This window comes from Syngnathus leptorhynchus, chromosome 4, assembly GCF_054491065.1.
Source record: "Syngnathus leptorhynchus isolate UIUO chromosome 4, UIUO_Slep, whole genome shotgun sequence".
Taxonomy (NCBI): Eukaryota; Metazoa; Chordata; class Actinopteri; order Syngnathiformes; family Syngnathidae; genus Syngnathus; species Syngnathus leptorhynchus.
In genome coordinates this window covers 2,093,222-2,121,000 of record NC_141198.1, presented here as the reverse complement: position 1 = coordinate 2,121,000, position 27,779 = coordinate 2,093,222, and the positions used below count along the sequence as shown (strand labels likewise).

The 27,779-nt window shown below is 43.7% G+C and overlaps 1 protein-coding gene across 2 annotated transcripts in view; it reads left to right on the top strand.

The window, feature by feature from the left end:
• Window positions 1-27,779, top strand: part of ptar1 (protein prenyltransferase alpha subunit repeat containing 1) — a 91,455-nt gene that overhangs the window by 53,573 nt on the left and 10,103 nt on the right. For both annotated transcript variants that reach the window (XM_085909033.1, XM_085909032.1), the window contains exons 5-6: window positions 1,170-1,413; window positions 26,424-26,764. In XM_085909033.1, coding sequence (XP_085765159.1) covers window positions 1,170-1,413; window positions 26,424-26,764 — 585 coding nt within the window. The remainder of the gene's footprint in view (window positions 1-1,169; window positions 1,414-26,423; window positions 26,765-27,779) is intronic.

The window sequence follows — 27,779 nt, the reverse complement described above, 5'->3', positions numbered from 1 at the left end:
ACTGACAGCTGAAATCTCTGAGCTAGCTTTTTGTATTCTTCCCCTAAACTATGACGTTGTTTTCAGGTCATTTGTCAGTTGTTTTGAGACTCCCATGTTGCCATTCTTCAGAGAAGATGTAAAGAGGAGAACAATTTGCAACTGGCCACCTTAAATACCCACAACTGAAGAGGTTTTGCAAAGAAGAATGGTCAAAATGCCTTCAACCAGAATCTAGACTCTTATTAGAAGCTATAGGAAGCATTTAGAGGCCATTATTTCTGCAAAAGAAGGATTTTTCTGTTGGCGTGCCCAAATTCATGCATCTGCCCACTTTTGTTCAAGTAATGATTACACACTTTCTGTAACAATTTGCTGAAATTGCTGATCCAAGCAACCAATGATGTACAAAGACAAATCATGAAAATGATCAGCTTGCTCCAGACTCACCGTTTCTGCCTCTGTTTGTGTTGCGTCTCACTACTGGCTCTGATAGGCTACCATAACGCTGCCTTAGCCAATCGCTCACTTTTTACTTTAACCCGGAGAAACTAGTCTCAGGCTCGTCTGCCCGGCCTGCAGCTAAAGGGGGCGCTAAATTGCCAATTACCCACACAGTGATATGACAAACAATAGAAAACAACTTTGCGGCTTTTTTTTGTTTGTTTTTTGGGAGAGGGAAGGCGGCTCGTACCACCCTCCCACGTGACATAAAAAAATGTCCTGGGCAGCCGCCCGTGTTGCCCGTGCCAAAAACCGCTACTGCACTGGAGGAGAGGAGAAGGTTGAGATGTTTGATGAGTTTGCACCTGAGTTGCACCTTGACTTGCTTGATTTATTTTTTCCACAGTAATCATGTGTTCATTCCACCACCAAGCAAAACTCAGTGTATTAAACCAAAAACCGTGATCACAAAACCTCGGTTTTTCATGAAACTGAACCGAGGATTGTCAGTGAACAAATTTCAATAGCTTTGCAGCTCAGTATACTTTATACAACTTTTGATTAATTTTACTTTTACTGCATTCTTAATACGTTTACATATTTTTATTATGCTTTAAGGTGACCTTAATTTAAGAGGTACCCATGAATAAATGTGTCATTTTTATGTTGTTAATTATTTGTAAATGGTGTTTTACCAACAATATGACTTGATTAGACAAATGTTAAACAGTAATGCCTCCTTGCAGACGCTGGGTGCTGCAGCAAATCCTGAGAAGGCCCTCAGATGTGGATTGTGATGGAAAGAAGCAACAGGGTGAAGCAGAGCAGGCAGATTTAAAAAGGAGTCAGAAGTTCAGTTACCATCTTGCTCCAATGCTGCACAAAGAGCTAAATGTCTGCTCTGATGCTGCATGTCGTTATCCCAGCAACTACAATGCATGGTCCCACCGCATCTGGATTCTGCAACACATGGCCAAAGGCAATGTCAAGGTATGTAGGGGTCAATTGTAGTGTTGCATGGGATACCGGAACTGTTAAAGAGGCTCATATCATGTACTTAGAAAAATGGTGGCTTGCCATGGAAAATGACTTTAAGTGCCTAGCACGCCTCCTTCTGAGAGGAAGGAAGATGGCGTCAAACAGAGAAGCACTCACTGTCACCTCTGCTCTTTATTAAAAAGCATGATGCACAAAGTTTCATCCAGAACGTCTTGGAACTATTTTTTGCTGACAGCCATGGCAACGCCTGTCTGTAAGGTTTGTTTTAAAACTACTGTGGCTCAAGGTGGGAGAACATCTAATCTGGCCAAGCACCTCACTGACCAGCGTCTAGTTGAGTGACTTCACACGCACCCACACACACATACAAGTTGTTAGAATAGGCCTCATTGGGACATGTGATTAGCTAAGTAGCTTGAACTATGCTGTTATATCACTGTAACCCTTCTCTTGCTATATTGGCTTTCTCTTCTCAATGACACTCTTTGCACAGACATAGAAGTTGCTCTCAGTTAAGACTACAAGGTCACATGTTATCACACAGGCTAGGCAGAGCCGCCTCCTTGCAGGAGGGCGGCCCAGAGTAGTATAAGAACAGGAACCTTGGTGGTGGGAGTTAGACCTTCTTCCGCAATCTTGCAGGGAAGCCAACACAGCTGTACATCGATCTTTCTGACAAACATTAAAGAGTTAAACTGTGAAGGCTGCCTCTTGGTAAATACTGTTAGCATAGCGAGCATTAAAGATAAAGAATTGGAACTAAATCTAACAAAAGTCAAGTCAAATTTGTTTAAATAGCCATGAATCACAAACACGTCTCAAAGGGCTTCACATGTACAAACATTGACAATTATTGTCAAACATCCCCTGATCTTAAACTCCCAGGAGGGCAAGGAAAAACTAAAAAAAAAATCTACTGGGGGGGAAAAATCAGAAACCTTGAGATCCCCCTTCCAGGATGACCAGGCTGCAATGGATGCAGAGAGGGCACATGGAACACATAATGTAAAACAATCAAAAGAAAAAGTGGATGTCCAAGTGAAGAGCTGCAGGATGGTGCCCCCCCACACACAGCCATTCAATGCTACATTACTGACTCATTAGCAGTTACCGTAATTTTCGGACTATAGTCGCGTTTTTTTTTCTTCTTAGTTTGGCTAAGAACTTATACTGAGGAGCGACTTAAATGTAAATTTTTTCACAAATTTTCAAAATTCAAAAGAAAAAAAAAGAGGGGAAACCGCGATAAACGAACCGTGATGTAGCAAGGGATTGCTGTAATTTGAATTTCAAGTGACGTCAGCGGCACGGCGGTTGTTTACATAAAGGACAAAGATTCGATCACTGTGTCAAATCCCCACTTCTTATTAAAGCGACCGACTTCCCATTAAAGGGTTGATTAAGCCGAATCAATATAACCTCTTTATGACGGCAATCCCTTTGAAGTTAAACAACGCTCGTGCTGAGTAACTTAAATTTGAGACACGTTGTCAGTTTAACCGCGTCATATGATGGCTCCCTTCGGTGATTTGAGGCTTTTGTTATACCTCAGATATTTTTAGATGTCTTTGTTAAGACCTCAGGGATTCGGTGATCGAGAGCACACTTGCCCTAGTTGTGCCGAAGTAACTACCAGCCATAAAATGCACAATAAAGTGGGAAAAAAACATATATAAGTCGCACCGGAGTATAAGTCGCACCTTTGGGGCAAATTTATTTATCAAAATCCAACACCAAAAACAGATATGAACCAGCAACAACAGGCTAAACGATACAGTATGCTAACGTGACATATACACAAACGAGGAGCTGAGAACAGGCCTGACGTAACATTCAGAGTTATTCAAGTAAGTATTACACAAATAACACGTTTATCAAACCATCTGTGTCACTCCAATTCATTAAATCCATCAATCATGCTTTATGTAAACAATGCCGCGTATGCGCCGCATATGCTGACGTCGGACCCGTTGTAAGTTGCATTTCTTTATTCCACAGACCCATATAACGATATATAAAGTATATTTCAAATAACTATCATATTACAACAATATTATCAAACCATCGGTGTCACTCCAAATCATTAAATCCATCGATCAAATTCCTCGTTCTTTATGTCAACAACGCCGCGCGTGCGCTGCAGAGATCTAGTATATAACTATATTGTAGCGTTAACAAAGTAGCGGGAAAGACGTGGGTTTGCTAAACGGCTCTTTATTTGACAAAACAAGAGTTCAACGAGCCAACAACTACTGAACTTCCAGCCACGGAGGTGGAAGAGAGCTCCATAAATAGGACTGGGCATGCGTAAAAGCCATGTCCGAGACCCATCCACTGTCCCCGGACAGCCACCCGGCCGAGCGCCGGCCCCCGACTTCCATCCACGGAGGTGAAAGAGAGCTCCCGTCGAGGAGGACCGGGCGTGCGTAAAAGCCATAATAGTTTTTCAAACCTTCTGTGTCACTCCAAATCATTAAATCCTTCAATCTTTTCTTCCTCCGTGTCACTTACAAACAAAGCCGCTAATGATGCCGGTAGTACATGGGGCCCTTCGTCATCCCGTGATCGAATCCTTTGGCCTTTATGTAAACAACCGCCGCATGGGTGACGTCACTTGCAGTTCAAATGACAGCAATCCCTTGCTACATTGCGGTTTGTTTATCGCGGTTTCACTACATTGCGGATTTTTGAATTTTGAAAACTTGTGAAAAAAATCACGTATAAGTCGCTCCTGAGTATAGGTCGCCCCCCCACCCAAACTATGACAAAAAACGCGACTTATAGTCCGAAAATTACGGTATTTATCTGGGACAGCTTTACTTCGTTGACGAAGTAGCGGGCCTACACGTCTTTATTCAATGAAAAGTCGAATTAATGGAAGTATGACAATAGTTTTTTAGAAGAAAGTTGATACATTAATCATTAATTCTAACACCGTAAACAAACTCCTTACTGTTGAAATAAGTCAAAGTCCGCTTTATTGTCAATTTCTCCACATGCCAAGGCACACAGAGATCGAAATTACGTATTCCTACCGTCCCACGGTGACTAGACACAGTACACAACACTCACATCAAATAGCACAAAGAGTAAAAACGAACAGACAAGAGCAACGAGTAAGTAATAAACAAATAACCCAAATAAATAACCAATAAATAAATAAATAGACAAATAAGAGCAGCAAAATGGAGCAAGCGCGCTAAAGGCAGACAGCCAGATCATAGCGCAAAAGAACAGGGCGTCATGTAGCAGAGGGTGGAGGGGGGGGGAAATTCAGGATCCGGACAGCTTGGAGCACGAAGCTGTCTCTGAGTCTGGTGGTGCGGGAGCGCAGGCATCTGTATCTCTTCCTAGAGGGCAGAAGTACAAACAAAGAGTGAGCGGGGTGACTCACATCACACACAATCGCGGCCGCTTTGCGGGTGAGACAGGAGGCGTAAACTTCCTTCAGGGAGGGGAGTGGAGCCCCGATGATTTTACTCGCAGTGGTCACTATGCGCTGCAGGACCTTCATGTTGTACTCAGAGCAGCCACCACCCCACACAACGATGCAACTGGAGAGGATGCTCTCAATGGTGCCACGGTAGAATGTGGTCATGACGGCGGGAGGAGCACTTGCTCCTTCAAATAAACAACCATACTTATACTTATACTATGGTTATACTTCAAATAACCAGATTATTTAAACGAAGGATATTTTCTAACGAATTAAACATTCATACAGAATAAAATTATACTTCAAATAATTTTGACGGCAATTTACTGCGTCAATCGTCTGAGGTACATTTAAGCGCGGCCCTACTAATAGTACGAGCCTGCTACGGGTAAATTACTTATTTGAAGCAATTATTTAAATGAATTAAGTATTTAAACGGAATTAAATTATCCTTCAAATAATTTTGAAGACAATTTAAGCCATCAATTGTTCAAATTAGATTAAAGCACGGCCCGACTGCTACAGTACGGGCCCGCTACAGGTGAATTACTTATTTGAAGTAAATATTCAAACGAATTAAATATTCAAACGGAATTAAATAATATTTCAAATAATTTTGAAGAATATTTAAGGTGTCAATTGTTCGAATTAGATTTAAGCGCGGCCCTACTGCTACAGTACGGGCCCGCTACGGGTGAATTACTTATTTGAAGTAAATATTTAAACGAATTAAATAATTAAACGGAATTAGATTATTCTTCAAATAAACGCTTTTATTGTATTTATCACGGTCCGATTTTATACCATAGGAAGTACCTGCCACCGATTCGAATTGTCAAATCAAAATTAAATAATCGATCGCATATGCCATACAAATTAGCGCACAACGGATTAAATGATTATACAAAGCCACATTTATTGAAAAAGTATGAAATAGAATTACAAATCTTAATTCCTGCAACAACTTGAACAATTTCACTCACTGATACCCGTTCAAATAAAATCATTCAGTCATGAAGTCATTTTGATTATAAAACAAAAACAGTCGAGTAGGAAAAGGTAGCTACAAGGTTGGTTGCTATTTTTGGTGGAAATAAAGTCGAGTGATCTGTTCGATTTTATTTCTAAAATTCCAATTTACGAAATACGTTGGCCTCGAGGAGACCAAAGTTAGCCCCTCACGGCTGTCCTCCCCCTGGCTTAAACACAGAAAAATCCGTTCCCCTCACCTAGTTCTTTGTGAAATGTCATCAAGTCCAATTCTTTAAGTAAATCCAAGTTTATCCAAGCACACTTGCGTCTCACACTAAGATTTCTGAGGCTGGAAAAAGTCTTGGAACTCTAGCAGGCTTCTTCACGTATTACTGCTCTTTACCCGTGTAGACCTGCCACATCTTTTGATGGAAATAAAAGTTTTCAGCCTACAGAGGGCTCAGTATATAGACACCCCAAAAATCAAAGTGAAAAAATGATGTGGCATGCTCGTCCATTTTGCCTAAATTCAATTTCTGCAATTCAAAACTCTTTTCAATATCTTGTGTAGCCCCCACATGCTTGTATGCATGCTTGACAACGTCGCGGCATGCTCCTAATGAGACGACGGTTGGTGTCTTGTGGGATGTCCTCCCAGATCTGTCTAAGGGCATCAGTGAGCTCCTGCAAAGTCTAACGAGCAACCTGGCGGTATCTGATGGACCGAAACATTGTCTCAAAGGTGTTCTATCGGGTTTAGATCAGGTGATCGTGAGGGCCATTCAGTTGTGTCAATTCCTTCATCCTCCAGATACTGTCTGCATACTCTTGCCGCATGAGGCCGGGAATGTTGTGGATCAGGAGGAACCCAGGACCTACTGCACCAGCGTAGGGTCTGACCATGGGTGCAAGGATTTCATCGCGATACCTAATGGCAGTCAAACTGCCGTTCTCTAGCCTGTAGAGGTCTGTTCGTCCCTCCATGGAAATGCCTCCCCAGACCATCACTGATCCACCACAGAACTGGTAATGATGTTGCAGGCAGCATAGCACTCTCCTTGGCTTCTCCAGACCCTTTCATGTCTATCGCAGGTGCTCAGGGTAAACCTGCTCTCATCTGTGAAAAGCACAGGGCGCCAGTGGCAGACTTGCCAATTCTGGTGTTCTATGGCAAATGCCAATCGAGCTCCACGGTGCTGAGTAGTGATCATAGGGCACACTACAGGACGTCGTGCCCTGAGGCCACCCTCGTGAAGTCTGTTTCTGACTGTTTGGGCAAAAACATTCACACCAATAGCCTGCTGAAGGTCATTCTGTAGGGCTCGGGCAGTGCTCAACCTGTTCCTCCTTGCACAAAGCAGCGGATATCGGTCCTGCTGATGGGATGAGGACCGTCTACGGCCCTGTGCAGTTCTCCTAGAATAACTGCCTGTCTCATGGAATCTCCTCCATGCTCTGGAGATTGTACTGGGAGACGCATCAAATCTTCTTGCAACAGCACGCATGGATGTGTCATCCTGGAGGAGTTGGACAATCTGCGCAACTTCAGGAGGGTTAAGAAATCGCCTCATGCTTCCAGTCGTGATAATGACTCTTGCTAAAGCCAACACTTGTGGAAAAACTGTTAAAAAAGATCAAGAGGGAGGAGCTTGAAATGGCCTCCACCTGCAAAACCAGTCCTGTTTTGGGGACCATCTCGTTGTTGCCCCTTTAGTGTACCTGTTGTTAATTCCATCAACACCTATGCAGCTGAAAGTGATTAACAACCCCCTCTGCCACGTGCCTGACCAAAACCTTATCAGAAAAGTGTAATTGAATTCATGCCATACCCTGATAAAAAAAAAAAACTGTTCCTTTAATATTTTTGAGCAGTGTATTTAGCAAAGCAAAGAAAATAAAATAAAAAATCCAAACATTTGTGCTTCCATGTGTGACCCAAAACCGACTTATAATGTGATTGCATTAGACAGAAAGTTGTGTATAATGTATTGTCATGGATTCCAAATTTTTTCTTTGTAAATAAATTTTCTTTTGAAGTCTGAGCACTAACCTTAAAACATGGAAACCAACACGCAACCATTGTTGATGCCCAAAACCTTGGGATGTAAATGACTAGTGCGTGACAGAGAGAATATTTAAACAATACATCAATGCTTCCCTATCATCAGAGGACGTAAGGAATTGGATTAGATGTCAAGTAAGGTCAAGATGATTAATCACATGCAAGTCTCAAAGGCCAAAGTTGACAATTATTGTCAACATCTCCTGATCTTAACTCCCAGGAGGGAAAGGAAGAACTCACAAAATTCCAACTGGTGAAAAATGAGAAACCTCGAGAAGGGACCACAGATGAGAGGATCCCCCTTTCAGGATGACCAGGCTGCAATAGATGCAGAGTGGGTAACATTGAACACAATATATAAGTTATCAAAATGAAGAGCTGCAGGAGGAGGCCCTCAGTTGTCATGGCGTATCTGTGAGGGGGTAATGATCCTCAGATCCCTCATCCCGATTGAGTGATGTGGAATCCAGACAGCCGTTTACAGTTTGGGTGTCACCGAACGGCTGGGGGGGGGGGGCAGGACAGAGAGCCTAAACTGCAGCCAAATTGGCCAACACAGGTTTATCAAATATATAAAAATATATATTGGTAGGGCATTCCAAAGCTCTGGAGCCCGAATAGAGACTGTTCTTGACCCTGCTGACTCCTATTGGTCCTTGGGGTCACTACAAGACCAGTCTTGTGCGAACGAAGAATTCGGGACAGAATGTAAGGTACAACTAGGTTGATGAGATACCAAGGCGCTAACCCATGCAATATTTTATATGTTAATAAGACAACCTTGAAGTCACATCTTAAGTGCAAATTGGCTCGTATCTGTGTAACATGATCAAACTTTCTCATCCTTGTGAGTAGTCTCGCTGCAGTGTTTTTTACCAATTGCAAACTTTTAAGTAAGTAATGAAGGTGCGACGTAACAAATGTATGTATAATAATTTCCGTATCACAAGTTGAAAGAGTCGTCACCTTATCGTGGTGGATGGGTTTGCGTGTCCCTATGATTCTAGGAGTCATGTTGTCTGGGGCGTCATGCCCCTGGTAGGGTCACCCATGGCAAAAGAGTCCTAGGTGAGGGGCCAGACGAAGCACAGCTCAAAAGACCCCTTATGAGAAATATAATATGTGTACTTAATTTTCTCTCGCCCGGACGCAGGTCACCGGCGCCCCCCTCTGGAGCCAATCCTGGAGGTGGGGCTCGAAGGCGAGCGTCTGGTGGCCGGCCCTTCGCCCATGGGGCCCAGCCGGCCACAGCCTGAAAGAAACAACATTGGTCCCCCTTCCCATGGGCTCACCCCCTGTGAGAGGGGCCAAAGAGGTTGGGTGCGTAGTGAGCTGGGCGGCGGCCAAGGGCGGGAACCTTCGCGGTCCGAACCCCGGCTGCAGAAGCTGGCTCTTAGGACATGGAATGTCACCTCTCTGGCTGGTGTGTGAGGCAGAAAAGTTCGGACTAGACATAGTCGAACTTGCCTCCACACTCAGTTTGGGTTCTGTTACAAGCCCTCTCGAGAGGGCCTGGAATCTTTTCCACTCTGGAGTTGCCCACGGTGAGAGGCGTCGAGCATGTGTTGGCCTACTTATTGCCCCCTTGGCTGGGTACCTGCACATTGGGGTTCACCCCGGTGAACAAGAGGGTAGCCTCCCTCCGCCTTCGGGTGGGGGGATGGGTCCTGACTGTTTGTGCCTATGCACCGAACAGCAGCTCAGAGGACCCACCCTTTTTGGGGGTCCTAAGAGGAAGTACAGGAAAGCGCTCCTTCTCAGGACTCCATCGTTCTACTGGGTAACTTCAATGCTCAGGTGGGCAGTGACAGTGAGACCTGGAAGGGTGTGATTGGGAGAAACGCCCCCCCCCCCCCCCCCCCATCTGAACCCAAGGTGTTCCAGTGTTGGAGCTTAAACTCCCACCTCCGGCAGAGCTTTTCCCACGTCCCGGAGGAGGTAGGGGACATTGAGTCCAAGTGGACTATGTTCCATGCCTCCGTTGCTGAGGCAGCCGACCGGAATCGTGGCCGTAAGGTGATCGGTGCCTGTCGTGGAAGCAATCCTCGAACCTGCTGGTGGACACCGGCGGTAAGGAATGCCGTCAAGCTGAAGGAGTCCTATCAAGCCGTTTTGGCCTGTGGGACCGGAAGGCCAAGCATAACGGGGCTTCGCTCTGTAGCAGAGAGGAGTTCGGCGAGGCCATGGAGAATGACTTCCAGACAGCTTCGAGGGAATTCTGGTACATAATCCGGCGTCTCAGGAAAGGGAAGCAGTACACAGGGAAAATACTTCGAAGACCTCCTCAATTCCACCGACACACCTTCCATTGTGGCCTGGAGACTCTGAGGTGGACTCTCCGATCTCTGGGGTCGAAGTCACTTAGGAAGTTAAAAAACTCCTTGGGCGCGAGGCCCCAGGGATGGATGAGATCCGCCCAGAGTTCTTAAAGGCTCTGGATGTTGTGGGGCTGTCCTGGCTGACACGCCTCTGCAACATTGCATGGACATCGGGGACGGTGCCTCTGGGGTGGTGGTTCCCCTCTTTAAAAAGGGGGACCGGAGGAGGGTGTGTTCCAACTACAGATTAATCACATTCCTCAGCCTCCCTGGTAAGGTGTATTCAAGGGTGCTGGAGAGGAGGTTCCGTCGGGAGGTTGGACCTTGGATTCAGGAGGAGCAGTGTGGCTTGCGTCCTGGCCGTGGAACAGTGGACCAGCTCTATACCCTCAGCAGGATCGTCGAGGGGGCATGGGAGTTCGCTCAACCAGTCCACGTGTTTTGTGGACTTGGAGAAGGCGTTCGACCGTGTCCCTCGGGAAGTTCTGTGGTGGGGTGCTGAAACAACTGATAAAGGCGGTTCGGTCCCTGTATCATCGATACCAGAGTTTGGTCCGCATTTCCGGCAGTATGTCAGATTTGTGCCCAGTGAGGGTTGGACTCCGTCAAGGCTGCCCTTTGTCACCAATTCTGTTCATAACCTTTATAGACACAATTTCTAGGCGCAGCCGAGGTGTTGAGGTTGTCCGGTTTGGGGAGCTCAGCATTTCATCTCTGCTTTTTGCAGACGACGTGGTGCTGTTGGCGTCTTCAAGCCGTGATCTCCAGCTCTCACTGGAGCGGTTCGCAGCCGAGTGTGGAGCAGTTGGGATGAGGGTCTTCACCTCCAAATCTGAGTCCATGGTTCTCGGTCGGAAAAGGGTGGAATACCCTTTCCGGATCAGGGATGAGATCCTGCCCCAAGTAGAGATTCAAGATTCAAGAAGAATTTATTCGCCATCATTGAGCGTGCCAAACAAGGAATTTGACTTCGTTACATCACAGTCTCTGTTCAACATTTAGGTGACTAACAACACTCAGGACATGTGAAAATGACAAATGACAATATTCTCAGCCATCCCCTGATCTTAAACTCCCATGAGGGCAAGGAATAACTCAAATCTCCGACTAGGGGAAGTGAGAAACTTTGAGAAGAGACCACAGATGGGAGGGTCCTACTTCCAGGATGACCAGGCTGCAATGGATGCAGAGAAGACCAATTTTAATTAATGGTTTAATAATCGCGGTCTTAAAGTCATACTGCCAGAGGATGAAATATATTCGACTAATTACGTGATTTATGTTTAAGACAGACGGTCCTAAAATCTCAAAAATTATTTTTAACTACCGTAATTTTCGGACTATATGTCGCATTTTTTTCATAGTTTGGGTGGGGGTGCGACTTATACTCAGGAGCTGTATGCACACTTGCTCCATTTTTGCTCCTCTTTTTTTTTTTTATATATTGATTCATCGCTCTTGTTTATTCATTGTATGTGCCTTCTTGTTTTTACTTTTTGTGTTGTTTTTTTGGATGTTTTGTTATATGTCCGGGCGGCTCGGTGGCGCACTGGGTAGCACGTCCGCCTCACAGTTAGGAGGGTGCGGGTGCGGGTTCGATTCCACCTCTGGCCCTTTGCATGCCCTTCCTGTGTGGAATTTGCATGTTCTCCCCGTGTCCGTGTGGGTTTTCTCCGGGCACTCCGGTTTCCTCCCACATCCTAAAAACATGCTTGGTAGGCCGATTGAAGACTCTAAATTGTCCCTAGGTATGTGTGAGTGTGGATGGTTGTTCGTCTCTGTGTGCCCTGCGGTTGGCTGGCAACCAGTTCAGGGTGTCCCCCGCCTACTGCCCGATGACTGGGATAGGGTCCAGCATGCCCGCGACCCCCGTGGGGACAAAGCGGTTCAGAAAATGGATGGATGAATGTTATATGTCCTGTCACCGTGGGCTAGTGGGTAACGCAATTTCGATCTCTTTGTGTCTTGGCATGTGAAGAAATTGACAATAAAGCTGACTTTGACTTAATGATTTGGAGTGACACAGATAGTTTGATAATATTGTTGTTATATAAACCCACATCTTTCCTGGTACTTTGTTAACACTACAATATAGTTACTGTAGTTTTCGGACTATAAGTCGCGTTTAAATTCTTAGTTTGGGTGGAGGGGCGACTTACACTGAAGAGCGACTTATATGTAAATTTTTTCACAAATTTTCAAAATTCCAAAAAAACCAAAAAGGGAAACCACGATAAACGAACCACGATGTAGCAAGGGATTACTGTAATTTGAATTTCAAGTGACCTCAGTGGTGCGGCGGTTGTTTACATAAAGGACAAAGATTCGATCACGGGATGACGAAGATGACGAAGGGCCCCACGTACTACCGGCATCATTAGCGGCTTTGTTTGTAAGTGACACAGAGAACGAAGAGTTTGAAGGATTTAATGATTTGGAGTGACACAGAAGGTTTGAAAAACTATTATGGCTTTTACGCACGCCTGGTCCTTCTCGACGGGAGCTCTCTTTCACCTCTGTGGATGGAAGTCGGGGGTTGGCGCTCGGCTGGGTGGCTGTCCGGGGACGGTGGATGGGGCTCGGACATGGCTTTTACGCACGCCCGGTCCTATTCTATGGAGCTCTCTTCCACCTCTGTGGCTGGAAATGCCACCTCCGGGGATGGAAGTCGACGCCGCCGCACGCCTGGAAGTCGATGCCAGTGCTTGGGGCCGTGTGGGGGTGAACTTTTTATGTTGTAGTTATATGATATATTTTATTTTGTGTAGCAACTTGTATATGTTTTTATCATTACAGTTCAGTAGTTGTTACCTCGTTGAACTCTTGTTTTGTTAAATAAAGAGCCGTTTACCAAACCCACGTCTTTGCTTGTACTTTGTTAACGCCACAATATAGTTATATACTAGATCTGTGGAGTAACAACGAGGCTGACGTCAGGTTGCGTCAGGCGTTGTTGACAAAGGACGAGGAATTTGATCGATGAATTTAATTATTTGGAGTGACACAGATGGTTTGATAATATTGTTGTAATATGATAGTTATTTGAAATATACGCGGCACATACGCGGCATTGTTTACATAAAGGACGATCGATGGATTTGATGAATTGGAGTGACACAGATGGTTTTATAAACGTGTCTTTTTATGTAATAGTTATTAGAATAACTCTGAATGTTACGTCAGGCCCATTCTCAGCTCTTAGTTTGTGTTTATGTCACGTTAGCATCCCTATCGTTTAGCCTGTTGTTGCTCGTTCATGTCTGTTCTTGGTGTTGGATTTTGTCGAATAAATTTCCCCCAAAATGCGATCTATACTCCGGAGCAACTTATATGTTTTTTCACGTTATTGTGCATTTTTTGGCTAATGCGACCTAGATTCCGGAGCGACTTTTAGTCCGAAAAATACGGTATATAAAACAGTATAAAATGCAGATAGAATGGGGGTGGGGGGGGGGGGGGTCGGCGTCAGCTTTCGCATGGGATGAGCAGGGTTGGGGTGATGGTTTTAACAGCCTGATGAAAAAAAAACTGTTGCTCAATCTTGAAGTTCTCGATTTTAAGAAGCGGTGCCTTTTACTAGAGGGGAGTGGGAAGAACAGGGCATGACCGGGGTGTGGAATCAGTACTGATGTTTTTGGCTTTTTTATTGAGTCAACCTGTGTAGGTATCTTTGAGGGAGGGCAATATAGTTCCTATTATCCTCTCTGCCATCTTCACCACCCGCTGCAGGTCCTTCCTGTCCTTAGCAGTGCAGCTGGTGAACCACACTGTACAACAGTAGGTCAGGATAAACTCGATGAATGTTCTATAAAAGTTAACCAGCAGAGGGCAGGGAATATGATGCTGTTTCAGCTTCCTGAGGAAGTAAAGCCTCTTATGTGCCGTCTTCACCTGTTTCAAGGTGTGGATGGACCAGGTGAAGTCAGCTGAGATGTGAATTCCCAAGAACTTGAAGCTCTCCACCCTCTCAACCTCCTCACCTCTAGTAGAGATGTTGGGGGGCACAGTCCTTTTGGCTTTCCTAAAATCCACAATTATTTATTTTGTCTTGGTTGTGTTAGGTTCCAGGTTGTTCTGAGCAGACCATTCGATCAGATGTTTGACCTTGTAGGTTGACTCATCGTTGTTCTTTATCAGTCCTACAATGGTGGTGTCAACGGCAAACTTAACGATGGTGTTTGTGGGATGGATGGGGAAACAGTCATGCGTGAAGAGAGACAAGAGAAGCGGGCTGAGGACACATCCCTGTGGTGTTCCAGTGTTCAGTATGAGTGGAGGAAAGGTGGTCTCCCATCCTGACGTGCTGTGCTCTGTTCCTGAAGAAGTCCCATATCAATGCACACAGTGAACTGTCTAAGCCCAGGTTGTGCAGCTTGTGGCTGTGGTGTTGTTATTGCAGCCGTCAGGGCCTTAATCGCCTGCTACATACCTCTGGAGTTATTGTTTGTGAAATATGTCGATACGCTTTTGGTAGCTGTGCTTGGCCTTCTTCATGCCCCTCCACAGGTTTGTCCGTGCTTTCTTGTAGCTTAGCAGGTCCTCTGCTTTAAAGGCAGTGTCCCGTACTTTGAGCAAGGTCCTCACTTCACTATTGAGCCAAGGTATCTGATTAGGGAACATTTTGATGGTTTTAGTCTCCATCACATTCTTAGTACAAAAGTTGATATAATCCAGTACTGCAGATGTGTGATTGTCCAGATCTGTCCGCTCTGCAAACACCCCCCAGTCTGTGACCTCAAAACAGTCCTGTAGAGTTGAGGTGGTTTCCTCAGTCCACATCCTGACAGTTTTTGTGGTTGTTTTTTGACAGATTAATGGTCTGTACGCAGGAATAAAAGAGAGAGACAGGTGATCGGAGAGACCCAGGTGAGGCAAAGGGCTGGCTTTATAAGCGTTGGAGATGTTGCAATAAACCTGATCTAAAATGTTCTTTTCTCTGGTAGGGAAGTTGACATATTTGTGGAATATGGGTTGGACGGAATTCAGGTTGGCATGGTTGAAGTCTCCTGCAACTATAATAACACTGTCTGCCTATGCACCTAAATGCTGGTTGATTAAAAAAAAAAGTAGCCTCTCCATGGCTACTTTAGCATTAGCACGTAGACAGCAATTATTACTACAGATGTGAACTCCCTACATAGGAAAAAGGGTCTGCACTGTGACGAGAGAGCAACAGCAATGTGTACATATTCTGTTAGATTAGACAATCTCATATACGTTTTCATATTCATATGTGTGCAAATCTTCTCATTGTTGTATATAAACTTGACTGCTCAATCAGAACACACACACACACGCGCATACACACACAGGCGCACACACACACATGCACACACATGCACACACACGCATGCACATGCATAGGGGCGGTAACCTTCCAATACACTTAGGTATCAAATGGTCAGGTGATGCTTTCCCGCCTTTTCCGAACAGTATAAAACCTTGTGAACTAGAGAAGGACACTGTTGTTTCATCTGCTGTCGTGCCAAGTGTACTGACCGCCATCAAACAACCAGAGATCTTGCCAATAAAGAACCAACTCTATACTCCACGTCTTTGTTTTACCTAGTTCAACAACGAACATCACTCACAATACGCAACAACTCTAACATTAAGAATTTGATATCTGGAGAGCAGTGATTGTGTTTGACAGTGACATTGGTGCACCACCTGTTGTCAATCTAGACACTAAGTCCTCCTCCTCTGCTCTTACCAGAGTCTGTTGTTCGGTCGGCTCTGAAGACAGCAAGGCCCGCTAGCTCAATAGCCACGTCGGGGATGTAATGGTCCAGCCAGGACTCTGTGACAATCAGAACACAGTATTCCAGACCGTGAGATGTGCTCCGCTGTCGCAGTTCGCCCATCTTGTTGGTTATCGACTGGGCGTTAGTAAGAAATAGGCTGGGGATGACCAGTTTGTACGGATTAGCTTTTTGCTTGGCTGCTAGTCCTCCTCTTTTGCCCCGCTTCTGCTTTCCATGTCTGTGCCGCCTGCACCACTCCAGCGGGTGAATAGTAAAGCCGGCTGCATTTGGTGGCTGCCGAATCTCCTGGGGAATCGTGTTCCAGAGATGCAAGTTCTTTTGTGGGCAGAAGGTGTTTACTGCGACCGACAACAGTTCCGCTCTGCTGTATTGCACACATGTCACAAGCAGGGGTGGAATAATTACTAAATATGTTACAAGAAAAGTTACAAAAAAGTTACAAAATTGCCAACAACTGAGGAGCGCCAGGCCGCTGCGTCTGTGCGCGCCGCCATCTTTCCCGTGCCACCGATTAATTAGATTAATTATATTTAAGACAGACGGTCCGAAAATCTGAAAAAAATCTTTAACTAGTTTGACTGGAAGTGGGTCAAGTAGTCAAGTTTCAAGTCAAAGAGTTCTTGAAGCAGGAGATTTTGCATTTTACACTTCTGTACCTTGGGCCTGAGGGGAGAAGTGTGAATGTTGGAGGTGGGTGGGGTCTCTGAGGATAGAGGCCGCTCTCCTGTGGACCCTGCGATGGTGGATGCGCTGCAGGAAGGGCAGAGGAGTCCTGGTGATTCTCTCTGCTGTCTTCACCACGCTCTGCAGGTGCTTGCGGTCTGGCAGTGGGGGTGCCATAGCACACGGAGAAGCAGCTGGTCAGGATTTTCTTGATGGTGCAGCTGTAGAAGTTGCTGAGGATCTCTGGAGGAATTACAAACTTCATCAGCTTCATCAGAAATTCAAAGTCTGGTCAAAAAGGCACAGCCGCTGTTGAGCCTTTTTCACCAGCTGTGTTGTGTTCAATGTCCAGGTGAGGTCCTCACTGATATGAACATCCAGGTATTTGAAGCTGCTCACCCTCTCAACTTCAAGCTGCTGGATGAAAAGTGACTGATAAGGTCTACTCTCCTTCTTCATGTCCACTATCACCTTCTTTGTCTTGTCCGTGTTGAGGGTGAGGTTGTTGTCGTTACACTATGACGCCAGGCTGTAGCTCCTCCTGTAGCCTGCCTTGTATCCACCTGTGAGGCGTCCAATCACTGCAGTGTCTGCGAACCTGCTGATGGGTACTTGTGGGAGGCGACGCAGTCGTGAGTGAACATGGTTAGAGGATGTGGCTGAGGACACATCCCTGTGGGGTTGGTAGTAATGCTGGCTGAAATCCTGTTGCCAATCCTGACGGACTGAGGTCTGCCAGTCAGAAAGTCCAGGAGCCAGTCACAGTGGTTGGGGTGGAGGCCAAATGTTGTTATGTGGTCCTGCTCCTTTGCAGGGGTTGATTTTCCTCAGGACTCTGCATACCTGGCTTGATTGTTGTGGCGGGGGAGGGGTGACGGGTGGTCCGGGTGTGTGTGTGCCTCTTTGTGCTGGGGTTGGAGGTCTCAAAGCAGGTGTGAAGCTGTTGAGGTCGTCTGGGAGGCTGTCAATGGTGCTGATGGATGCCCTGTAGTCTGTGATGTGCTGGAGACCCTGCCACACCCGCCTGGCATCAGCCGTGGAATAGAAGCTGTTCAGCTGCACTTTGTACTGCTTCTTGGCTACTGTGATGGCTTTTCTCAGCCTGTACTTCAAAGCTTTGTACCCTGCCTCGTCTGATCTGAATGCGAGGCAGCGAGCACACAGCATGTGATATATCTGACTGTTTATCCAGGGCTTCTGGTTGGGGAACTTCCTCACTTTTGCTGTGGGCACGATGTTATCAGCGCAGGTGCTAATGTATCCGGTCAGATAATCAGCATAATCCTGGATGTTGACTGAGAAATCCTTCATCGTGGCAGCATCCCTAAACACATCCTAGTCTGTTTGAGCAAAACAGTCCTGCAAGATGAACTCAGCTCCTGTGGTCCAAAGTTTTATGTTTTACAACTTTTGACTTTGAACAGGGGGGTTGTGGGGGGAGGTGTGTATGTTGATTGTGATGCAGGAGATCCTGTTGTGTGGGTGGACCGTTCAAACCTGCAATTAGCTGGTTTGCAAGCCTTGTGTTCTCCAAGGGTTTCTTGAAACCCGTGATGCACTGCAGGTCTTTCACACTGTCACGGGATCAGGATTAGCAGCGAGGTCTCACTTCAGGCTCTCCCCATCGCACCCCTTGGCTGTCCTGATCTCTCGGTTCAGTGTGTTCCTGGCCTGCCTGAACAGGTCACGGTTCCCACTCCTGTAAGCCTCCTCCTTGGCTTTGTGTAGCATCCAGAGGTTAGGTGTAAACCATGGTTTGTTGTTATACGTGCAGAAGGTCTTAGTCTGCATACACAAGTCCTCACAAAAATTAATTAGATGTGTTGATTTGATTGAAGAGTTTGTCCTTAATGACTTGAGACATCAGGCTGTGAATAGATTTGATGGTCACAGTATCGTTGAGTTCATGCAGGTCTGAATTGCAGCTTCGAAAACATCCCAATCGGTGCAGTCAAAGCAGACTTGGAGGTCTTGCTTTGACTCCACTGTCCATTTCCTCACAGTCCTCACCACAGGCTTAGAAGTTTTTAATTTCTGCCTGTAGGTTGGGATCAGATGAACTAGACAGTGGTCCGAGAGTCCTAAAGCTGCACAGGGCAGTCCTTTATGTGTCCTTTAATATTGAGTAGCAGTGGTCCAGTGTCTGTGTCCCTCTGGTGGGACACGTTATGTGCTGTTTGTTTTTGGGGAGTTTGTGTGTGAGGTTCGCTCTGTTAAAATCACCCAAAACAATGTTTTTTAGGCCAAAACTAAGTTTGGTAGTTTTCTCTCCATGTCTGTTACTTGGTCAACCAGCAGCTGCGTGGCTTTGATCGCTCTGGCGTGTGGAGGAATGTAAACAGACGCCATTACGATCGAGGAGAATTCGCGTGGTGAATAAAACGGCCGGCAGTTTACGAAAAGTGGTTCTAGGAGAGGGCTGCAAGACTCTTTCAACACTGACATCAGTACACCAACCTTCATTAATATAGAAACATAGACCACCTCCCTTTGTTTTTCCTGTGAGCTCCGTGTTGCGATCGGCACGGAGTAGCCTAAATCCAGGCAGCTGCACGGCATGGTCGGGACCGAGTTTGGTGAGACACAATTCGGTGAAGTTGAGGGCGGCAGATCAGCTAACGTCCAGGTTCCTTGGGATGAGAAGCAGTAGTTTGTCCAACCTGCTCGCCAGGGAGCACACATTTGCTAGATGAATTGATGGTAGGGGAGCATGGAACCCTCTCTGCCTCAGCTTCACAAGGGCTCCGGCGCGCTTGCCACGATGCCGTCTTAGGCATAGCTTGTAGAGCGCTGCCGCTCTGGCTAAAAGCTCCGTCAAACAGCCTGGGTCAGTAAAAACCGGAGAGAAAGTACCAGGACTGGCCAATGTTTAACAGTTCTCTGCTAAAAGTGATCCGGCATGGGCAGCACAAAGTAGCAGAGAGCAAGTCATCCGCACCGCCATCTTATGACGTAAAAAAGTCACAATTACCGTAATTTACGGACTATAAGTCTCTCCGGAGTATAAGTTGCACCAGCCATAAAATGCACAATAAAGTGAAAAAAAAACATATATAAGTCGCACCGGAGTATAAGTCACACTTGTGGGGCAAATGTATTTGTCAAAATCCAACACAAACAACAGACATGAACCAGCAACAACAGGCTAAACGATACGGGATGCTAACGTGATATATACACAAACAAGGAGCTGAAAACGGGCCTGACGTAACATTCAGTTATTGTGTGAAGGCGAAGGCCTTCACACTTATGTTATTCTACTCCTTTCACTTTATTATTATTATTGTGTGAAGGCGAAGGCCTTCACACTTATGTTATTCTACTCCATTCACTTTATTATTATTGTGTGAAGGCGAAGGCCTTCACACTTATGTTATTCTACTCCTTTTACTTTATTATTGTGTGAAGGCGAAGGCCTTCACACTTATGTTATTCTACTCCTTTCACTTTATTATTATTGTGTGAAGGCGAAGGCCTTCACACTTATGTTATTCTACTCCAGTCACTTTATTATTGTGTGAAGGCGAAGGCCTTCACATTTATGTTATTCTACTCCATTCACTTTATCATTATTGTGTGAAGGCGAAGGCCTTCACACTTATGTTATTCTACTCCATTCACTTTATTAGTGTGAAGGTGAAGACTTTCACACTATTGTTATTCCTGTCCTTTATTATTAGTGTGAAGGCTCTACTTTATTTTTCTTCTTCTTATTAGTGTGAAGGCGAAGGTCTTCACACTATTGTTATTCTACTTTATTTTTCTTCTTCTTATTAGTGTGAAGGCGAAGGCCTTCACACTATTGTTATTCTACTTTTTTTTATTTTTTATTATTATTATTATTATGAAACAATTTATTCCTCCCACTTTTTTGACACCTAACTACTCCCACATACTTTAACCGATTCACCCGTTACCATTTTTATTTCTCGTTTAATAGCATTATTCCACCACAGCAAAATTAAGCCGCTGTTTAGCTCAGTAAGAAGAGAATGGCCCTTCCAACACAAGCCATGTTTGCGAGCGAGTTCAAATCCTGCTTGGCCATTATTTTTCATTCATTTATTTTTCATTCATTCAATTTTAACACATCACTTTAATAATTATTTTCATCATCATCATTAATTTACCATTTTTATTTTTTTATTTAATCATCATTATTAATTAACCATTTTTATTTCATTTAATCATTATTTCGAGTCCCACAATAGTGTGAAGTGCCTTCGCCTTCACACGCAATTGCTCCAGAAATTGCCAATTGTAGTTAGTGTGAAGGCGAAGGCCTTCACACTATTGTTATTCTACTTTATTTTTCTTCTTATTATTATTATTATCCTACTTTATTCCTCCCACTTTTTTGACACCTAACTACTCCCACATGCTTTAACCGATTCACTCCATTCCAACTTTCACACGTTCCAAAAATTCACGGCATGACTGCTAGTATTTTATTTGTTCATAACATTTACCGTTTTTGCATAATTAGCAAATTTGTGCCTTAAAATCCCCCATTCATTCTTAATGGCGCATTAGACACGAGCGACGTTCAGGAGTGAGTTCAAATTTTGACATCTGACAACTTTTTTCACGATTTCTTTCCTTAACTCGTTTATTTAACTCTTTTATTTTTTATTTATTTATTTTCCGTTCATTCATTTAGTTATTCATTTAATTTTAAGTTAAAAACATCATTTTACCGTTTTTATTTCTTGTTTAATATCATCATTCCACCGCAGCAACACTAAGTCGCTGTTTAGCTCAGTAAGAAGACAATGGTCCATTGAACACGAGCCACGTCCGCGAGCGAGTTCGAGTCCCGCTTGGCCATAATTTTTTTATTCATTAATTTTTCATTCATTCAATTTTAACACATTTTAATAATTATTTTCATCATTCATTTAGTTATTCATTTAATTTTAAGTTAAAAACATCATTTTACCGTTTTAACGGCATGTACCATTTTTATTTCTCGTTTAATAGCATCATTCCACCAGAGCAGCTCTAAGTCGCTGTTTAGCTCAGTAAGAAGACAATGGCGCTTTGAACATGAGCCACTTCCACGAGGGCGTTCGAATCCCGCTTGGCCATAATTTTTTTATTCATTAATTTTTCATTCATTCAATTTTAACACATTTTAATAATTATTTTCATCATCATCATTAATTTACCATTTTTATTTTATTTAATCATTAATTTACCATTTTTATTTCATTTAATCATCATTTCGAGTCCCACAATAGTGTGAAGTGCCTTCGCCTTCACACGCAATTTCTCCAGAAATTGCCAATTCTAGTTATTATTATCCTACTTTATTCCTCCCACTTTTTTGACATCTAACTACTCCCACATGCTTTAACCGATTCACCCCATTCCAACTTTCACACGTTCCAAAAATTCACGGCATGATTGCTAGTATTTTATTTGTTCATAACATTTACCGTTTTTGCATAATTGGCAAATTTGTGCCTTAAAATCCCCCATTCATTCTTAATGGCGCATTAGACACGAGCGACGTTGACGAGCGAGTTCGAATTTTGACATCTGACAACTTTTATCATGATTTCTTTCCTTAACTCATTTATTTTTTTATTTTTCATTCATTCATTTAGTTATTCATTTAATTTTAATTTAAAAACATCATTTTACCGTTTTAACGGCATTTACCATTTTTATTTCCCGTTTAATAGCATTATTCCACCACAGCAACACTAAGTCGCTGTTTAGCTCAGTAAGAAGACAATGGCGCTTTGAACACGAGCCACTTCCGCGAGGGAGTTCGAATCCCGCTTGGCCATAATTTTTTTATTCATTAATTTTTCATTCATTCAATTTTAACACATTTTATTAATTATATTCATCATCATCATTAATTTACCATTTTTATTTTATTTAATCATCATTATTAATTTACAATTTTTATGTCATTTAATCATCATTTCGAGTCCCACAATAGTGTGAAGTGCCTTCGCCTTCACACGCAATTTCTCCAGAAATTGCCAATTCTAGTTATCCTACTTTATTCCTCCCACTTTTTTGACACCTAACTACTCCCACATGCTTTAACCGATTCACCCCATTCCAACTTTCACACGTTCCAAAAATTCACGGCATGACTGCTAGTATTTTATTTGTTCATAACATTTACCGTTTTTGCATAATTAGCAAATTTGTGCCTTAAAATCCCCCATTCATTCTTAATGGCGCATTCAACACGAGCCATGATCCCGAGCGAGTTCGAATTTTGACATCTGACAACTTTTATCATGATTTCTTTCCTTAACTCATTTATTCAACCCATTTATTTTTTATTTATTTATTTTTCATTCATTCATTCATTTAGTTATTCATTTAATTTTAATTTAAAAACATAATTTTACCGTTTTAACGGCATTTACCATTTTTATTTCTCGTTTAATAGCATTATTCCACCACAGCAACACTACGTCGCTGTTTAGCTCAGTTAGAAGAGAATGGCGCTTTGAACGCTTGCAATATTGAGGAGTGAGTTCGAATCACACTTGGCCATTATTTTTTATTCATTCATTTTTCATTCATTCAATTTTAACACATTTTAATAATTATTTTCATCATCATCATTAATTTACCATTTTTATTTTATTTAATCATCAATATTAATTTACCATTTTTATTTCATTTAATCATTATTTCGAGTCCCACAATAGTGTGAAGTGCCTTTGCCTTCACACGCAATTTCTCCAGAAATTGCCAATTCTAGTTGTGTGAAGGCGAAGGCCTTCACACATATGTTATTCTACTCCTTTTACTTTATTGTGTGAAGGCGAAGGCCTTCACACATATGTTATTCTACTCCTTTTACTTTATTATTCTTCTTCTTCTTCTTCTTTTTCCCCATTCATTCTCAATGGCACATTCAACATTTCACATTCACGTTGTTCCAGTTTGAAATTCACGTCATTCAGCACATTCACATCACATTGGGAAAGATTCTCAACATTCCCCAAATTCCCACTTCCCAAAAATTCCGCATTTTCAATTTTGAAATTCCACCAAATTCCCCAAAATTCCGTTTTTCACCTCTAAATTCCACGTTTTTCAACCAATTCAACCCATTCCAGCTTTCAACTCTTCATATTCTTCCACGCTATTCCCCAAATTCCCACTTCCCAAAAATTCCGCATTTTGTAATTTGAAATTCCACCAAATTCCCCAAAATTCCGTTTTTTTACCTCTAAATTCCACGTTTTTCAACCGATTCAACCCATTCCAGCTTTCAACTCTTCATATTCTTCCACGCTATTATCCAAATTCCCACTTCCGCAAAATTCCGCATTTTCAAATTAGAAATTCCACCAAATTCCCCAAAATTCCATTTTTCACCTCTAAATTCCACGTTTTTCAACGGATTCAACCCATTCCAACTTTATTCACCTTATGCTTCCCATATTCACCCCCTTGACCCCCACTTCCACTATGTGGCGGCCATCTTGGATTGACCCTAAAGTGACCCCAATGAGCCCTGATTGGACCGGAAGTGACCCCAGGGACCCCGGAAGTGACACCCAATGAACCGGAGGTGACCCCCAATGAACCAGAAGTGACCTCAGGCAAACCGGGAGTGACCCCAAATAGACCGGAAGTGACCCCCAATGAACTGGAAGTGACCCCCAAAGAACTGGAAGTGACCTCAGGCAAACCGGAAGTGACCCAAATAGACCGGAAGTGACCTCAGGCAAACCGGAAGTGATCCTTTATAGACCAGAAGTGACCTCAGACAAACCGAAAATTCCGTTTTTCACCTCTAGTTTTCACATTATTCAACCGATTCAACCCATTCCAACTCTTCATATTCTTCCACGCTATTCCCCTAATTCCCACTTCCCAAAAATTCCGCATTTTCAATTTTGAAATTCCACCAAATTCCCCAAAATTCCGTTTTTCACCTCTAAATTCTACGTTTCTCGAGAAATTCAACTCATTCCAAAATCATTCCACAGTATTCCCCCCCAAAAAATATTCAGCTTCTTCGCCTTCACACGCAATTTCTCCAGAAATTGCAAATTCTAGTTCAAATAAGTATTACATAAATGACACGTTTATCAAACCATCTGTGTCACTCCAATTCATTAAATCCATCGATCGTCCTTTATGTAAACAATGCTGCGTATGCGCTGCCTATGTGCCACTGATGTCGGACTCGTAAGTTACATTTCCAATTATTCCACAGACCCATATAACGATATAAAAAGTATATTTCAAGTAACTATCATATAACAACAATATTATCAAACCATCTGTGTCACTCCCAATCATTAAATCCATCGATCAAATTCCTCGTCCTTTATTTCAACAACGCCGCGCGTGCGCTGCACAGATCTAGTATATCACCATATTGTAGCATTAACAAAGTACCAGAAAGATGTGGGTTTAGTAAACGGCTGTTTATTTAACAAAACAAGAGTTCAACGAGCCAACAACTACTGAACTGTAACGATAAAAACATATACAAGTTGCTACATGAAATAAAATATATCAAATAACTAAACATAAATAAGTTTTTCAAACTTTGTGTCACTCCAAATCATTAAATCCTTCAAACGTAGGGCCCTTCGTCATCTTCGTGATCCCTTGATCGAATCCTTTGTCTTTTATGTAAACAACCGCCGCGCCGCAATTCAAATGACAGTAATCCCTTGCTACATTGCGGGTCGTTTATCGCGATTTCACTGCATCACGGATTTTTGAATTTTGAAAATTTGTGAAAAAATTCACATAAAGATTCACGCTGCTGAGTATAAGTCGCCCCCCCCCCACCCAAACTATGAAAAAAAAAACACAACTTATAGTCCGAAAATTACAGTACTCGAATGTTCTGAATTAATGCTAAGATAGGTGATATTTACAGTTACTTTAAGCACATGTCACATTTTAGAGCAGGAGTAGGCAATTCCGGTCCTCGAGGGCCTTCCTGCATGTTTTATAGGTCTCCCTGTTGCAACACACCTGATTCAAATGATCAGGATTGTTATCCAGCTTCTGCAGACCTTGCTAATTATCTGACCATTTGAATCAGGTGTGTTACAACAGAAAGACAGAAAACATGCAGGACACCGGCCCTCGAGGACTGAAATTGCCCATTCCTGTTTTAGAGCTTCACTAAATTGGTGTACAATTTGCAGTTCAATCAGAACTAAACTGGCTCTGAGCTGAGGTTGTATAGAGAAAATGATGCTTGATATGGTTCTTGAAATTTACCTCTGGATTTCCCACATTGAGGTCTGGATTCATTAGAGCTGAGTTATCTACTGCCTGGGTCGTGTGGATTTTGGGGACATCTCAAGCCAAACAAGAAGCAGGTGCCCGGGGCATAAGCAGCGACGATCAATGGCCTGGCTGGCAGGGTTTCCTTTTTTCTTGTATGGCGGATTATAAAGGTCACCTAGTGATTAAAAAAAACATGTTCATCCATTGGTGAGCGATCTGGCTATCACTCAATAGCAGGCGGGTGGGTAAGTAAAAGAAATGGCCCTGTCACTGTCATCTGTTCCAACATTCCGCCCTGCATACAATGGTAAAGGGGGGGGATTATGTTGGAAAATACAAGACTAGACACAAAAAATAGGAACTCTAGCTATTGACCAAATTTTACATTATCGCTCCCTTTGCCCATCAAGACCTCGATGTGGGATCTCCCTGCGTACATTTTAAAGCCACCTAGATTGAAAATTCAAAAGTATACCATTAACTGTGATCTGAAGGTAAATGTATTTTTTTTTCATAAGGCCATGTGTTTTGATCTCTTTAAGGTTTTCCAGGATGAGCTGTCCACAATGCGTCAATGGGTGTTAATGCATGTAACGGACCATAGTGGTTTTCACTACCGCCAATTCCTGCTTAAGGAGCTCATCGAAGATTTTTCTCAGCCCTCAGCTCCCAGCATAAACTGCTCACCCCAACAACAGTCCATGCCTAGAAGCTGCTTCTTATCTTCCATCAATTCCCTGGCCAATGGGAAGCAGTTAAAAATCAATACAGTGGATAAAGATGAGAGGGAGTTTGAACTGTTTGAGCTCTTTCACCAGGAGATAGAACTGTGCTCAGACCTGATCCGGTCTTTTCCAGGACATGAGACCCTGTGGAGTCACAGGTGAGGATCCCAAGTGACAATTATATGAGATCAGGGCTTGACATTAACCTTTCTGCTCACCATTGATTGTGACAAGTGATCCAATCATCCATTCATCTTTGACCGCTTATTTGGAGTCAGGATCCGGGAACAGCAGTTTCAATAGGGAAGCCCAAACTCCCTCTCCCCAGCTACTTCGTTAAGCTCATCCCGGAGGACCCCAAGGCGTTCCCAGGCCAGCCGGGAGACGTAGTCACTTCAGCGTGTCTCCGGGGCCTCTTTCCAGTGGGACATGCCTGAAACGCCTCACCAGAGAGGCGTGCAGAAGGCATCCTAATACCCGAGCCACCTCATCTGGCTCCTCTCAACATGGAAGAGCAGCAGCTTACCTCTTGAGTCGATCCTGGATGACCTAGGTTCTCACCCTATACCTATGAGAAAGCCCTAACACCCTAAGGAAGAAACTTATTTTGGCTGCTTGGATCCGGATTCTTGTTCTTTCGATCACAACACATATTAGCTTGTGACCATAGGTGGGTGAGGATAGGAAATTAGATCGACTGGTAAATCAAGAGGTTCGCCTTCTGGCTGAGTAAGAGCTGGAGATCACGGCTTGAAGAAGCCAACAGCACCAAATCGTCTGCAAACAGCAAAGATGCAATGCTGAGTTCATCAAACCCAACACCCTTGACTACACTTAGAAATTCTGTCCATAAAACTTATGAACAGAATCGGCAACAAAGGGCAGCCTTGGCGGAGTCCAACCCTCACCGGAAACAAATCTGACTTACTGCTGGAAATGCTGACCAAACTCTGGCATCACCACGACAGATCGGTACAGAGTCTGCATCACAGCAAATGCTGCACCGATCCACCCATCAAACGCTCATTTGTGAGCACACTCACACCCAGCACTCCCTCCAAGAGAGTAGCGTCGCTGTTCCTCGACATTGAGAAGATGAGATGGCTTTGGGTTGTAATCATGATACCTTCTGGACGTCTTCCTGCTGAAGTGTTTGAGGCACATCCCACCTGG